Source organism: Rhipicephalus microplus, chromosome 7, assembly GCF_043290135.1.
Source record: "Rhipicephalus microplus isolate Deutch F79 chromosome 7, USDA_Rmic, whole genome shotgun sequence".
Lineage (NCBI taxonomy): Eukaryota > Metazoa > Arthropoda > Arachnida > Ixodida > Ixodidae > Rhipicephalus > Rhipicephalus microplus.
The window spans coordinates 161,672,361-161,686,662 of NC_134706.1; the positions used below are offsets into that span (position 1 = coordinate 161,672,361).

The window sequence follows — 14,302 nt, forward strand, 5'->3', positions numbered from 1 at the left end:
CTGAAATTCATTTACGGAGTATGGAAATGAAATGAACGAGAAATTATTGACGGAGTATGGAAATTGAACAACGGATCTTTTCTAAGATATACTCATAAATCAGGTCTTTGAGGTATTCAGATGATGGTTATTGTTAGTACACCATTCAGAGAAAGAACACAAATCAGACTGCAGCAAGCGATAGTCGTTGACTGAATGAATTTCCTCAAATATTTTAATATCATCAGCATACAAGAGAAAAGAACAATAACGAATTGCAAAACAAACATCGTTAACGTAAACTAAAAATAAGATAATAATACGTAGTGTTATGTTATAATAATGCCAGAGGATATCTTATTACTACTATTATTACTATAATTGTTATTACTATTATTATTATCATTGTTGTTGTTGTTGTTGTTGGCGGTGGTGGTGGTGGTGGTGGAGGTGGTGGTGGTCGGGGTGGTGGTTGTGGTGGTGGTGTCGAAGCAATTGCCGACATAGATTTGCTCTAGAAACTGTTTGAAAGCTCCCCTGGTAATGCAGAACTCGCTATCAACTACAGAACCACATGAAATAAGGTGGTTGCCCTCACCCAATCGGCAAAATAATATTATTTTGACTATCAGCTTCAGTTATCTGCCAGAAACCCGGCGCGAAGGTGGTCACTTATAAATCACCTTCGTGCTAAAGAAAGCAGCGATGCTGAACCTACTGAAGCATTTACTCGAGATCCTGCACATAAAGCCAATACATTTAATCGCCACCTTGCAAAAGTCTTTGGTGGGTTATCGTCGATGCCAACAAGCCCCTCTAGTTTAAATAAACTAATACCTGCTTCCACCTTCCTCCCAAATTCAACAAAATACGAACTTGTTAGAATAGTTTCTGCCTTTAAGCGGCAGAAACCAGCAGGTATTGATGGCACCTCTGTATCTTTGCTGCTGCGGAATCTGGGCTAAGGCTCCGCCGCAGTGGTCGATTCACTAAGGTACTCGGCTGCTGACCCGCGGTTCACGGGATTGAATCCCAGCTGTGGTGGCTGCATTTTCGATGTAGGTGAAACTGATGTAGGCCCGTCTGCTCATATTTGGGTGAACATTAAGGAACCTCAGGTGATCGAACTTTCCGCAGTCCTCCACTACGGCGTCTCTCATAATCATATGGTGGTTTTGGGACGTTATTACCTCACATATCCATTGAACCTGAACGCCTTATCAGGGATTTTGGTCTTGATTACTAATGGATTCTTAGCGACAGCTTCTCTGCCATCAGACTTCAAAACATCAATTTAAAGCCCCACTCTAAAGGTGTATCCAAAGACAATATTGACAGTGATCGACCGATATAATTTTTGCCTATATTATCCCAAATTGTTGAAAAATGTTTTTGCAAAGCTTGACTTAGTTTCTAACATGTTTTCACTTATTTTAAATCGCCAGTTTGGTTTTGTCACGGTTCTAGGTACTATCGATCTAGTTGAAGAATTTTCCCATGTACTGCGTGATGCTTTGGAAGAAAACATGTTTGCCTGTGCTTTATTTCTGGATATCTCCAAAGCATTCGACAGCGTAAACCATTCTATCATGCTTGAAAAAATATACCTTCTTGGCTTGAGAGGTTCATTCTATGACATCCTTAAAAAAATTTTTTTCTGACCGATTCCAGGCAGTTAGATTAGACAATCGGGTGCCTTTCAGCAATAGACTGCCTTGAAAGCTGGTGTACCACAAGGATCCAATTTATCTCGTATTTTATCAAATATATTCATAAATAATTGCACTTCAGCTGTTACAAAATGTCGCGTGTTTTAGTACGCAGATGACAGTGTTCTTAACCAAGCACGTCTGTTGCAGCAATAAAGCGTTGTCACTACTACAAGACGGTTTTCATGCGGCTGCATCATGATTCGCTAAAAATTGCTTGGTGATTATTAAGAAAAACGAAAATATTTTGCTTTCAAATTATTTTAAAGCAACAGTGACAAATGCACCCCCATTTTTTCATCCCTGTGATTGCACTTCCTGTTAGTGTACTCCCATTGAATATGTAAATTCTATGAAATATCTTGGTGTGTGAAATATCTTCGAATGATCATTTGGCTTAAATTTGTGTCAGATTACGAAAAATCTCATGGTTAGACTTTAATAGAGGAATCGCTCCTACCAATAATAAAGTGACCGTTATGTTTGCTCTTGGTTATCGTGTCATGCATTTTTGCATCAAATCTTTTGCTTTCCATTCTTCGCATTGTCAGTGCCATATCAATAACATTTTGAAGAAAAAAAAACACGTTGAAATTCATTGCTTACAATCGTACTTCAACAAAAAATGCAAAATTATTTTCTTTACTTCGCCTACCACCTTTCACAGCGTGATTTATTGAAATTGTGGTGTTACTACATTTCTGGAACTCTGAGTTCCTAAAAGAGTGCATTGCGCTTTGCATATTCAAAAAACTTCCTTCTTTTCTGTACAATTCGTCAAAACCCGATATGACAAAGCTACTGGATACTTCTATGTTCCTTCTGTTTATAATGACCTCCGCGACAATGTTTTTTTTTCTGTAACGACAAAACGCAAATTACTAAAGGTCCTGAAATCACTTTGATGTTGCACCATTATCCCTTGACTTTTTTCCTATCCTCTTTCATGCCGTGTATAATCTGCTGTAAGATTACTCTATCCTTATCTCATCATTCTGCTGTTTATGTAGTTTTGCTTACGCAAGTTTGATTCTTGTATTCTACTGTGTTTAAATGCAATGTGAAAGAGTTACGTACATGCCTTCCTTCCCTGATGATATTACGTTACAAGCTCTCCAATATGTATGTCATCTCTCGTTTGCCGATATGCCGGGCCTGGTCATCCAAGACACCTCTGGCTTCTACAGGCCTGTTATCTGTGTTGTACTCAAGGCAAGAATAACGATTATTATTGTCGTTATTATTATTATTATTATTATTATTATTATTATTATTGTTGTTGTTGTTGTTGTCATAATGTTATTATTATCTATGCAGATGATTCGGAAGACATCAAGCACATTATCTGGGCTTGTCCTAACCTCGTGAAGGGGCCAAACACCAAATATTTGGACGCACAGTAGTGGGAGACCACGCTGCTTAGCTCAAACATCCAGGACCAGCTACAAGTGATCAGTGAAGCCGAAGATGCCGCTAGCGCCCAAGGACACACAGCTGCCATCTACGGGAGTGCATATTATTCTTTTGAAGCTTGCCGTTTTGATTGAAGTTGTTTCTCCCTCTCACACAGGCCAGACAGATGGCATCGACTAAACTAAACTTCCGCCCTTGTACGGTTCGAAGGTTGCGCTTACCGGAAGACGTATTCTTTGTAGTTGAAGTCGCTCATGGACCTTAGCGGCGGGCTTGCACTCCCCGAGTCGTATAAAACTTTGCCAATGATCGTCAGTGGGGCTGCAAACATCACCAATGCTTGCACACAGTCCGCCCACACGACGCTGCGCAGGCCACCCTGCAGAAGGAGATAATATCAAGAGTTATGAACGAAATTTTTATTTAGACACAGTTATCATAATGACCTAGCAAAATGTGCGCGCGTCACACGAGGCATCTCGGCTCAAAATTACTGTAGCCTGCAATCGGATGTCACTGTCTACATAACGTCGTACAGTTAGGGACATTTCCGAAGTCACTCTTAAGTGTACGTAGATGTAATCCAGCGTTACGTACACAACCAAACAACTACACAAGGATTTTGGTCAAGCTCGTGGCGTTTGGTTGAAACCGAAATTAATTGGCGTGCGCAGCTCATCACTCACTTATTTGAACAAACAACTGTGCGTCACATGCACGTGGGATAACATGTCTTTGTTTCGAATTATGGCGCATAAGTAAACACAAGTCAAGCCAGGAGCTTCTTGGGTGTAGGCTTCCAAAGCAGTGTCAAGTGGTGCAGCTGCTTTTATCGTATCAGGGAATATTGTCGGCGCTCCTTTCGCCTCAACACTGTCGCTCCGCTTCTGAGCATGCCCAGAGCTCTCAGACAGCACCTGTGGTGCGTTTAAAGGTAACTATTGCTGGCTAGCAGTGCGTCGGGCTGAATGAGAAGTATATGCACGCACGTGTCCTTACTTCCATCGCTTCTAAATCCGGCGACCAATGGCCATCGCCGGCAGTGCCTATTCCATGTACACCGAAGCCCGGCCGCGTGAGGGCCGTTTTCAAACTTTAATTTGGGTTCGCCATAGTCTAAGCAAAATGGAACATAAATTTGAATCGTTGGTTGCGGCCGCCTCTGCGTAACTCCTGCTTGGGTGCCATCGTCATGACGGCCCCATTATATTCGTGAGCTCCTTGAGTGACCCTCTAAATGGCGTATTTCCCTACCAGTGAAATGCATTTTTTCGTATCAAACTTCGGCATAGCGAAAATTATTCCGATGCCTGAGCTTCACACGTCCTGCATAGCGTTTTTTTTCCGTGACCACCGAAGCGTATGAAGTTTTTATGAAAAATGTTGTCGTTTAACGTTTTTTTTTGCGCTGCAGGAACTTACGTCAAGGAGATTTTTCTCCTACATAAAGTGAAAAGCAGGATAATTATCGGCAAAGGCTAGGGTCAACCATAGAAGCAGACCTTGAACCCACAATAAATTTAATGCACAGGTGTTCCAAGCAGTGCAGCCAAAGAAAAAAAAGTTTTTCCGAGGAGAAGTACTGATTTACTTAGAGTTGCGGGAAGGCCAGACTAGCTACGAGGAGCGTCAGGTTGAGAATTCATGCGCAGTCAACGTACACTCTTAGCCGCGTAGCGTGTCTGTATGCCTTTAACAAAATTTATTCTTTTTTCTACAGCTTACATAAGTCGACGTTTTTGCGCTTTTTGTATTTCCAAGTTTTGAAGGTATACATGCTCATTGACAAAGTTTACAATCTAAATTTAAAGCTATATGGCTCGTGTATTCCTTTAACGGTGATCTTAGAGCTGACAGAGTCTTTACCGTATACGTTTAGGCACTTACATTCAAGGGTTAAAGATTCGGCAACGGCGATCAGGAAACGAAATTCTAATTCTCCACTCACACGCAAGCAGCACTGGAATACCTTTTTACGCACCTTGGCCACCTTGCAACCAAATCCTGCCAGTCGCGTTACTCGGTGTACGGAGACTTGGCATGTACCTTGTCCTCGCACAAATTATGGATTTGAAACACTACGTTACCACCTTCCAAGTGTGATGAACAAATGGAAACTAACAACTGATAATCTGCGTATATTGTCTAAAACTGAAATGTTAAATCGGATGTGCTGATTTGTGTTGTAAATGAATGTTGGGTGATTTCTGTAATGGTTATTCAGTTTTTATTCTTTCATACATTGCTTTGTTATAAATATTTTTGTATGTGTTTCATAGTTGTCATTCTATTATTTGCTGTCATGGGCCACATGCGTGTTTCTTTTTGTATTGTCGCTTTCCGCTGCCTGTAATTTTTGTAATTTTTTGTAAATTTGTAAATTTGTAGTTTAGATTTTTTCTCGATGAAGGGGCCAGTCAAGCTATAAAATGCAGCTTTTTTCCCCTTCGCACCAAACCACGTATACGGTGCATTTTCGTGTACTTGTCACGTGGTTGAATAAACTCAAACTCAAACTCAATAGTTATTTGGTGCTTGCCTGCACTAGAATGCTGGCAAGTGTGCCGTATACGTCGTGCGGGAATTAGGGCTAGGTGGTTTTTATCGGATGTATGCACTAAGGGACAAAGAAGGCAAAATAAGTACCAATATGAATAGGATAGTTAAAATAGCGGAGCAGTTTTGCAGAGATCTGTACAGTGGCCGGGACAACCACGGCTTTAATACTATAATAACTAGCAGTAACCCAGATGACACCCCACCAGTAATGATAGAAGAAGTCTGAAAAGCTTTGGAGAGCATGCAAAGAGGCAAAGCTGCTGGTGAGGATCAGGTAACATCAGATCTGCTGAAAGATGGAGGACAGATTGTGTTAGAAAAACTAGCCACGCTGTTTACGAGGTGTCTTCTGACGGCAAGATTACCAGAGTCTTAACAGAACGCTAACATCATTCTAATACATAAGAAAGGAGATGACAAGGACTTGAAGAATTACAGGCCGATTAGCTTGCTCTCTGCAGTATACAAGCTATTTACGAAGGTAATTGCTAACAAAGTAAAGAAAACATTAGAATTCAATCAACCAAAGGAACAAGCAGAATTTGGAACAGGCTACTCAACAATCGACCACATTCATACTATCAATCAGGTAATAGAGAAATGCTCAGAATATAACCAACCACTATACATAGCCTTCATAGATTACGAGAAGGCGTTTGATTCAGTAGAAATATCAGCCGTCATGCAGACACTGCGGAATCAGGGCGTCGATGAAGTATATATAAACATCCTGGAAGAAATTTACAGGGGATCAACTGCTACCATAGTGCTTCATAAAGAAAGCAACAGAATACCGATCAAGAAGGGTATAAGGCAGGGGGACACAATCTCCCCTATGCTATTTACCGCGTTCTTACAGGAGGTTTTCAGATGCCTAGAACTGGAACAGTTAGGGATAAGAGTTAATGGAGAGTACCTTAGTAACCTGCGCTTCGCCGATGACATTGCATTGCTGAGTAACTTAGGGGACAAATTGCAACTCACGATTACGGAAATAGACAAGGAGAGCAGAAAGGTGGGCCTTAAGATGAATCTGCAGAAAACGAAAGTAATGTACAACAACCTCGGAAAAAAGCAGCGCTTTGAGATAGGTAATAGTGCACTTCAAGTTGTATAAGACTATGTTTACTTAGGGCAGGTAATAACCGCGGAGCCGAACCACGAGATTGAAGTAACTAGAAGAATAAGAATGGGGTGGAGCACATTCGGCAAGCACTCTCAAATTATGACAGGTAGATTGCCACTATCCCTCAAGAGGAAGGTATATAACAGCTGTATCTTGCCGGTACTTAGCTACGGAGCAGAAACCTGGAGACTTACGAAGAGGCTTCAGCTTAAATTGAGGACGACGCAGCGAGCAATGGAAAGAAAAATGGTAGGTGTAAACTTAAGAGACAAGAAGAGAGCAGAGTGGATTAGGGAACAAACGGGGGTTAAGGATATCATAGCTGAAATCAAGAAGAAGAAATGGATATGGGCCGGGCATGTAGTGCGTAGACAGCATAACCGCTGGTCGTTAAGGGCAACTAACTGGATTTCCAGAGAAGGCAAGCGGGTTAGGGGGGGACAGGAGGTTAGGTGGGCAGATGAGATTAAGAAGTTTGCGGGTATAAATTGGCAGCAGCAAGCACAGGACCGGGTTAACTGGCAGAACATGGGAGAAGCCTTTGTCCTGCAGTGGACGTAGTCAGGCTGATGATGATGATGATGATGGTTGTTAGAGTGATCAAATACTTAGTGGGCTGGGACGTTCTGAGCCACCATTCCCCTGCCTTAATCTGCCAGGCAAACGAGCCCCCTCCTTGCCTTCATCTGCCAGCCTGGCGCAAACAATGCGAAAATTTGGGAGCTTTTGGACTTCGTCCCTAATTGTATCTCTCACCCTATTCTGCACATCGAAACCAACGACCTGGCCTCCACAGATGCTCCTACAGCATTCGACCGCTACGTGGCACTTCATGACCGCATCTGGCATGAGAGACCCGACATCGCTATGGTGTTTTCATCCTAGTGCTCCCACGAGCGCCCAACGAACGATTTCGCCGACACAACTGGCGTGCAGAAAGGAGATTCAACTTTGAGGATCGGGAGTTTAACCTGCGGCTGCTGAATTTGTGTCATAAGAGAGAGGGCGTCTTTTATGTAAACCATCGGATCGACGTCGTCCCGCCATGGACTGTGCTCACGGCCGATGGTCTACACCTGAGCTTTGCTGGAGTGCCTCTCCAAGCGTGGAACATCTACAACCTGCTCCTCGACCTACAGCGGCCCTACATCAACAAATGGTTGGACCACGAACCACAGGCGGAGGTGTACGAGCTACTGGAGACGCCATCCTACTCTCAGGCACTCTGGCGTAACCTTCCCGGTGACACCTGTCGAGGCGGCGAAGGTTATAAAAAAATCCAAGCAGCCCCACAAAAGCCACTGCCCCTTCTACAGGCCAGCAGATCCCGTCGAGACCCTCATAACGGAGTACGCGACCGCCGTCACGCGTACCACAGCTGTCGATGCCGCCTACGAGATACACCACAAAAAAGGCGACGAAGGTTAATTCGGGCAACAACGAAGGCCAGCTGTACCACAATCAAAAGCAACCAGTGGCCAGAATCAACTATTCCCAAGCAGCAACCAGCAGCAGCCAACATTATCCAGAGCAACTAGCAACCAGCAGCAGCAAACAGCAGTCGCCTAGAGGCCCGCTCGTCACGAGAGGCACAGCGGGACGGAGCTCCAACCCAAACCAGGTACAACCTCCGGGTACTTTGCGGTTCTACTCGCCTCGTCAAAGTGACATACTGGCTGTGCGAATGGGCATACACCATCTGCGTACGATGAATCAGGCCAAAACAGGTCAAAATTTCTTTAAACTTAGAAAAGTTTCTGACAAACAAATATGGCACGAACTTCACGTGCGTAGTCTCGAAGAATATGTACTGGTGGGCATGGCTCCGATGGGGCTGCACTTGTCGCTAACTCCAGCGATGCATAATTTCGCCAAAGGGGAAATGAAACAGTGGAACAAAATTCTCGATCACACCACACAGGAGCTAACTAAGGTCACAATTGAACACTGTAGAAAGACTCTAAACGCACTGACATAGGAGGAGTGGTATATAAGAAATAACTTTCCTCTTTCCGAGTGGGAGGCTAAAAAGCTCGACGTATTTGAGCACAAAAACAAAAACAAAAAACGGAGAAAATAGAAAACCTTAAAGGGAAGAAATTTGTGCGGGACAATGTCTCACCACAAGTTATATCCAATGCTGCTTACATGAAAAATATCAAAGCACCTCATGTTCAGAAAGATTTACCACCACACCCTGAAGAACCAAACGTTATTAACCTTTCAGATAAATTGGCAACGAATAACTTAGTGTACTATCACGTGGACTTACATTCGACCCTGGCAATAAAAAAATACGATAAAATCACGCTTCTAAAAGACCTAGACCACTTCGCACGAAATTTACGATGGGAAGAATGTTTCTTCGATGAACTCCAAAAAGATAACCCGATATTTCGTGGGGTAGTCAGACGGCAATGGACCCCAGACGCCAACAGAGATCGACATCTAGATCTGTATATAGACGTGGTTCAGAAAGTTGTTACGCATGCGTACAAGATGCACAAACCAAGTTGGAATAACATAGTAAGGAAAGAAAAAAAGGCACTACTCGCGTTGAACAACCACGAAAATCTCATCATTACAGCGGCAGACAATGGAGGTGCGATTGTTGTCCTGAATACATCGAACTACCTCGACGAAGGCAGGCACAACTAAATGACAAACGATTCTACAAACACCTTGACTCGGACCCCACCACAGAGCACAAAAAGATCATTGTAACAACCCTAGAGGATCTCACACGTGAGGGCACCATTGATTCAAAGCTTCAAAGGGCACCTACAACGGTACATTCGGCGCCTGGTCATTTTTACATGCTGCCGAAGATTCATAAGGAGGGAAACCCTAGCAGACCCATTATATCAGGCACGGGAACATTAACGAAACCCGTTTCCAGTTTTATTCACTTCTAAATCAAAAACATACCACCCACACATAAGTCCTTCTTGCGTGGCACAAACCATTTCCTTCGGGAATTAACGGACGTGAAAATTCCAGTTAGTGCATTCCTCGTAACATTGGATGTTAATTCAGTCTACACAAATATCTCACATGACGATGGTCTAAGGGCATTGGTTGAATCGTATGGCACCCATAAGTCATCGCATATTCAAGAAAAAAGTAATTGAAGTGTTAACGAGACCTTTACTCGAACTGAACAGCTTTGAATTTAGGAATGAGTACTACCTTCAAATCAACAGCACGGCAATGAGTACAAGAATGGCCCCGAACTACGCTAACATATTCATGCACCATATGAGCCCAATTTTCTTTCATCTTGTGCTATCAAGCCTTTAATCTATAAACGGTACCTGAACTATATATTCGTGATTTGGACATATTCGAAAAACGAGCTGCTCATATTCATACAGACATTTAACCAAGTGAACTCCAGCATTTGTTTTACACACTATCACTCTAACACTGAGATAAGCTTCCTCAATATACTTATCCGAATGGACGATGGTGCGTTGGTAACTAACGTATACAGAAAACCTATGGAGAGGCAACAATACCTGCACTTCAAAAGCTGCCAGTACCCAGAACGCAAGTCGATGCTTGAAAAAAATTCCGCGCCTTGTAGGGAATGCGTGGCATAGGGTACACGTCCTTGCGTGTGATCTTATTGAGCACCCGGTAGTTAACGCAAAAACGCACAGAGCCATCCTTTTTGTGGACCAAAACAACATGAGACGAGCTAGGGCTAGATGAGGGACGGATAATTTCCCGTTTAAGCATGTCCGCAACGTTTTCTTTTATAATTTTTCTTTCAGCTAGAGACACGCGCTAGAGTCGGCGCTGTACGATACATCTCCCAACAGTTTGAATTCGATGTGCTGTAGTATTAGTGCGGCCAAGCTTATACCACCAAAAATCGAAATAATTTGCACGTTTCTGTAACAATGCGAGCAGCTGCTGCCTCTGTGAATATGTCAATTCGCTGCTGATAGCGGTGGTAAAGGCGGAGAAAGAAACATGCTCACCGAGGGAAAGATCTTTGGATGCGATGTCCTGAAGTGACGTGACAAATACAGGCTCGAAGTCTGCAACACGGGCCACAGTAGTGCCCTGTGGCAGTAACATCTTCTCCGGTGTAGAGTTGACAGCGGTGACAAGTGCAGAGCCATTGCAAAAACGAACGACACCGGACGGAAGAACTATACCTTTACGAACGCAAAGTGGTGATGGTGAGACCAATACATCCCCGTGATAGATGTCATTGGACGTAATGCTGTCAATTTGCTCGTTTAGTGGAAGCAGTTCGAAGTCTTTCGCAGCGACCAGACGAAGTAGCTTGTGATTGTCGTCGTCAAGCATGTAGTCGGTGTCAGCGAGGTGAACGATGCGTTGTCCAAGCAGATGATAGAAAATGCCACCCTAAAATTAGTTGGTGGGAGCAGCGGGACAGGACAGCAAACTGGACATGATGGCGGATGCCGTCGATGAAAACACGCACAGTACAAAACGTGGAAGGGCGTATGACGTTCCCCTGGGCAGCAACTAATGTGGGGCCATCGTAAGGCGTCATTACTTTGCTTAAATGTTCACACAAATCAGCACGTATCGTAGACAATGTCGCACCTGTGTCCACCAAAGCATCAACTCGGACTCCTTCCACTTCCACAGAAAGCGTGTTACACGGGCCTGATGGAGAAATTTCAGTTCTAATTCCGAATACAGTTTTTCCTCCATAAACTGCATCACTTAGTTTCCCGAATGAATATCAGATGAGAATGAGGTGGGCCGAAGCGGAGAAGTGGAACGGCGGAAGGGCGAAGGTGAGCGGCGTCTCGTGTTTCTGCTCTTTCGTGGTGCAGTCGATGCTGGAGGAGATGGAGACCGGTGCGGGGGATACGAATTACGCCGACCTTGATAAGACGCCCCAGTGTACGAGTCCCGTTCGCGCACGTCGTTCCGACGCTCATCTTGCTGGCGCTTTCGGCAGAAACGAGATATGTGGCCGCGATAGCAACAGTAGTAGCATATAGGGCGAGACGAGCGCCACTGTGGGGAATAGACGGCACTCGGGGCAGCTGGAGATAGCGCGGTCAGGTGGGCCGGAGGGTAAGGGAGCACGGAATGGTAGTTTACCGGGGGAGCGGCAGCAACTCATGCGTAGGATGAACGCAGAAATATCGCGTGGGCGTCGCTGGGAGGCACGGCAGCAACTTCAGGGTACGTGGGTAGGGGGCGTGAAGCAGGTGGCTGTACGGGCGCAACGCCGGTCAGCGATGTAAGTTCCTCCCTGACGATGTCACGCAAGGGCACTCCCGAAGACTGTGTAGGACGCGGTATAGGAGGTGTGAAGCCCATAGACCGCAATTCTTCACGTATAATGTCCCAGATGAGGTCACGCAGGTGGCCATGAGATGTAGAGTGGTGTTCGTCAATGTCCGGTTGGAGGCGAACAGAGTACCGCGTATCAAGGCGCTGGCATGTCGTCACGACATCAGCGATGGTAGCTGGGTTTCGCACAGCAAGTGCATTAAAGGCAACAGGCCCAATTCCTTTCAATATGTGGCGCACTTTGTCCGATTCCCGCATGGATTTATTGACACGCCGGCACAGTGCGAGGACATCCTCGATGTATGAAGCGTACGATTCACCGGGATGTTGTCGGCGAGTATCAAGTGTCCTTTTTGCTACGGCGGATCGAATGTCCGAGGTCCCAAAAACGTGTCGCAGCTGCTGCTGGAAGGTAGCCCAGTCGGGTAGGTCAATGACGTGGTTAAATTACCATGTCTTTGCGACTCTGGTCAGATAAAAAGGGACGTAACGCAGTTTGGTGGCCTCGTCCCACCGATTAGCGACACTTACGCGGTCGTAGTCGTCAAGCCAGTCTTCTGCGTCTTCTCCACGAAAACCAGCGAAGAGCGGGAGTTCCCGCTGATGTCCGTGTATGTAAATAGGAGGGGCAGCTTGCGTCGGTGCGTGGTTGATGACATCAGCTCCGGTCGGCCCGGTCTGGGACATGCTGCCTGACAGTGGGCGCAATCGGCGGCCTGAACGAAGCTCCAGCGGGTAGAGCGGGCTGCGGGAGGTAAGAGGACCGAAAATCCACCTCCACCACGTATGAAGTCTTGGTAGTCTTGGTTGCGACAGCATTTAATTGAGGAAAGACCTCGCAAAACGAACGGGCAGAGCCAGTACACAGACGATGACGATGATCATGATCCAGAGTGGCAATGAGGACAAAGAGACAAGTAATGGTGATTGTGAATATGCAGGGATGAGGACGATCAAAGAACAAATGTCCACAATATATATATATATATATATATATATATATATATATATATATATATATTATATAATATATATATATATATATATATATATATATATATATATATATATATGAGATATAACAGACAGTAATACCAAGGAATGTACAGGGGAAGTTATTAAAATCAATGGAATGTAAATAAGAAGAAAGGAAAGTGGATGAAAAAATTACCAACTGTGAGCAGGAATCGAACCTACGACCTTCGAATTACGCGTTCGATGCTCTAACCACTGAGCTATCACAGCGGCCCTCCCTCCATCCACTTTTTTGGGTTTATCTGTGAATTTAGAAGTAGGAGCGACAGTCAGCGCCATCTATAAGCCAAACAACGAGTGTGGAAACACTCTTATGCGCATGTTTGGCGTCACGTAGCACGTGAACTTAATATGAGCGGGCAGCTGATTAATTGTCCCTCTTATACAACCTAAACACACCAAGTCTGCCAGTACGAGACCCTCGTTCAATGAAATAAGGGAAAGAAGTGTATACCTAAGGGCTCGTTTTTCCGTGTTTTTTAACACAATATTAATGAGATATAACAGACAGTAATGCCAAGGAATGTACAGGGGAAGTTATTAAAATCAATGGAATGTAAATAAGAAGAAAGGAAAGTGGATGAAAAAATTACCAACTGTGAGCAGGAATCGAACCTACGACCTTCGAATTACGCGTTCGATGCTCTAACCACTGAGCTATCACAGCGGCCCTCCCTCCATCCACTTTTTTTGGGTTTATCTGTGAATTTAGAAGTAGGAGCGACTGTCAGCGCCATCTATAAGCCAAACAACGAGTGTGGAAACACTCTTATGCGCATGTTTGGCGTCACGTAGCACGTGAACTTAATATGAGCGGGCAGCTGATTAATTGTCCCTCTTATACAACCTAAACACACCAAGTCTGCCAGTACGAGACCCCTTCTAAATTCACAGATAAACCCAAAAAAGTGGATGGAGGGAGGGCCGCTGTGATAGCTCAGTGGTTAGAGCATCGAACGCGTAATTCGAAGGTCGTAGGTTCGATTCCTGCTCACAGTTGGTAATTTTTTCATCCACTTTCCTTTCTTCTTATTTACATTCCATTGATTTTAATAACTTCCCCTGTACATTCCTTGGCATTACTGTCTGTTATATCTCATTAATATTGTGTTAAAAAACACGGAAAAACGAGCCCTTAGGTATACACTTCTTTCCCTTATATATATATATATATATATATATATATTCTAGC

At 44.2% G+C, this 14,302-nt stretch overlaps 1 protein-coding gene and 3 non-coding genes across 4 annotated transcripts in view; 1 reads left to right on the forward strand and 3 right to left on the reverse strand.

Annotated features, from left to right (window-relative positions):
- The window catches only part of LOC119180028 (sodium-coupled monocarboxylate transporter 1-like), a 335,015-nt gene that overhangs the window by 211,726 nt on the left and 108,987 nt on the right, over nt 1-14,302 (reverse strand). Inside the window, exon 7 of the mRNA XM_075868345.1 lies at nt 3,323-3,480. Coding sequence (XP_075724460.1) covers nt 3,323-3,480 — 158 coding nt within the window. The remainder of the gene's footprint in view (nt 1-3,322; nt 3,481-14,302) is intronic.
- TRNAT-CGU (transfer RNA threonine (anticodon CGU)) lies at nt 13,248-13,320 on the reverse strand. Its single transcript has one exon. It is a non-coding gene; the product is annotated as a tRNA-Thr (tRNA).
- TRNAT-CGU (transfer RNA threonine (anticodon CGU)) lies at nt 13,705-13,777 on the reverse strand. Its single transcript has one exon. It is a non-coding gene; the product is annotated as a tRNA-Thr (tRNA).
- TRNAT-CGU (transfer RNA threonine (anticodon CGU)) lies at nt 14,037-14,109 on the forward strand. The gene has a single exon. It is a non-coding gene; the product is annotated as a tRNA-Thr (tRNA).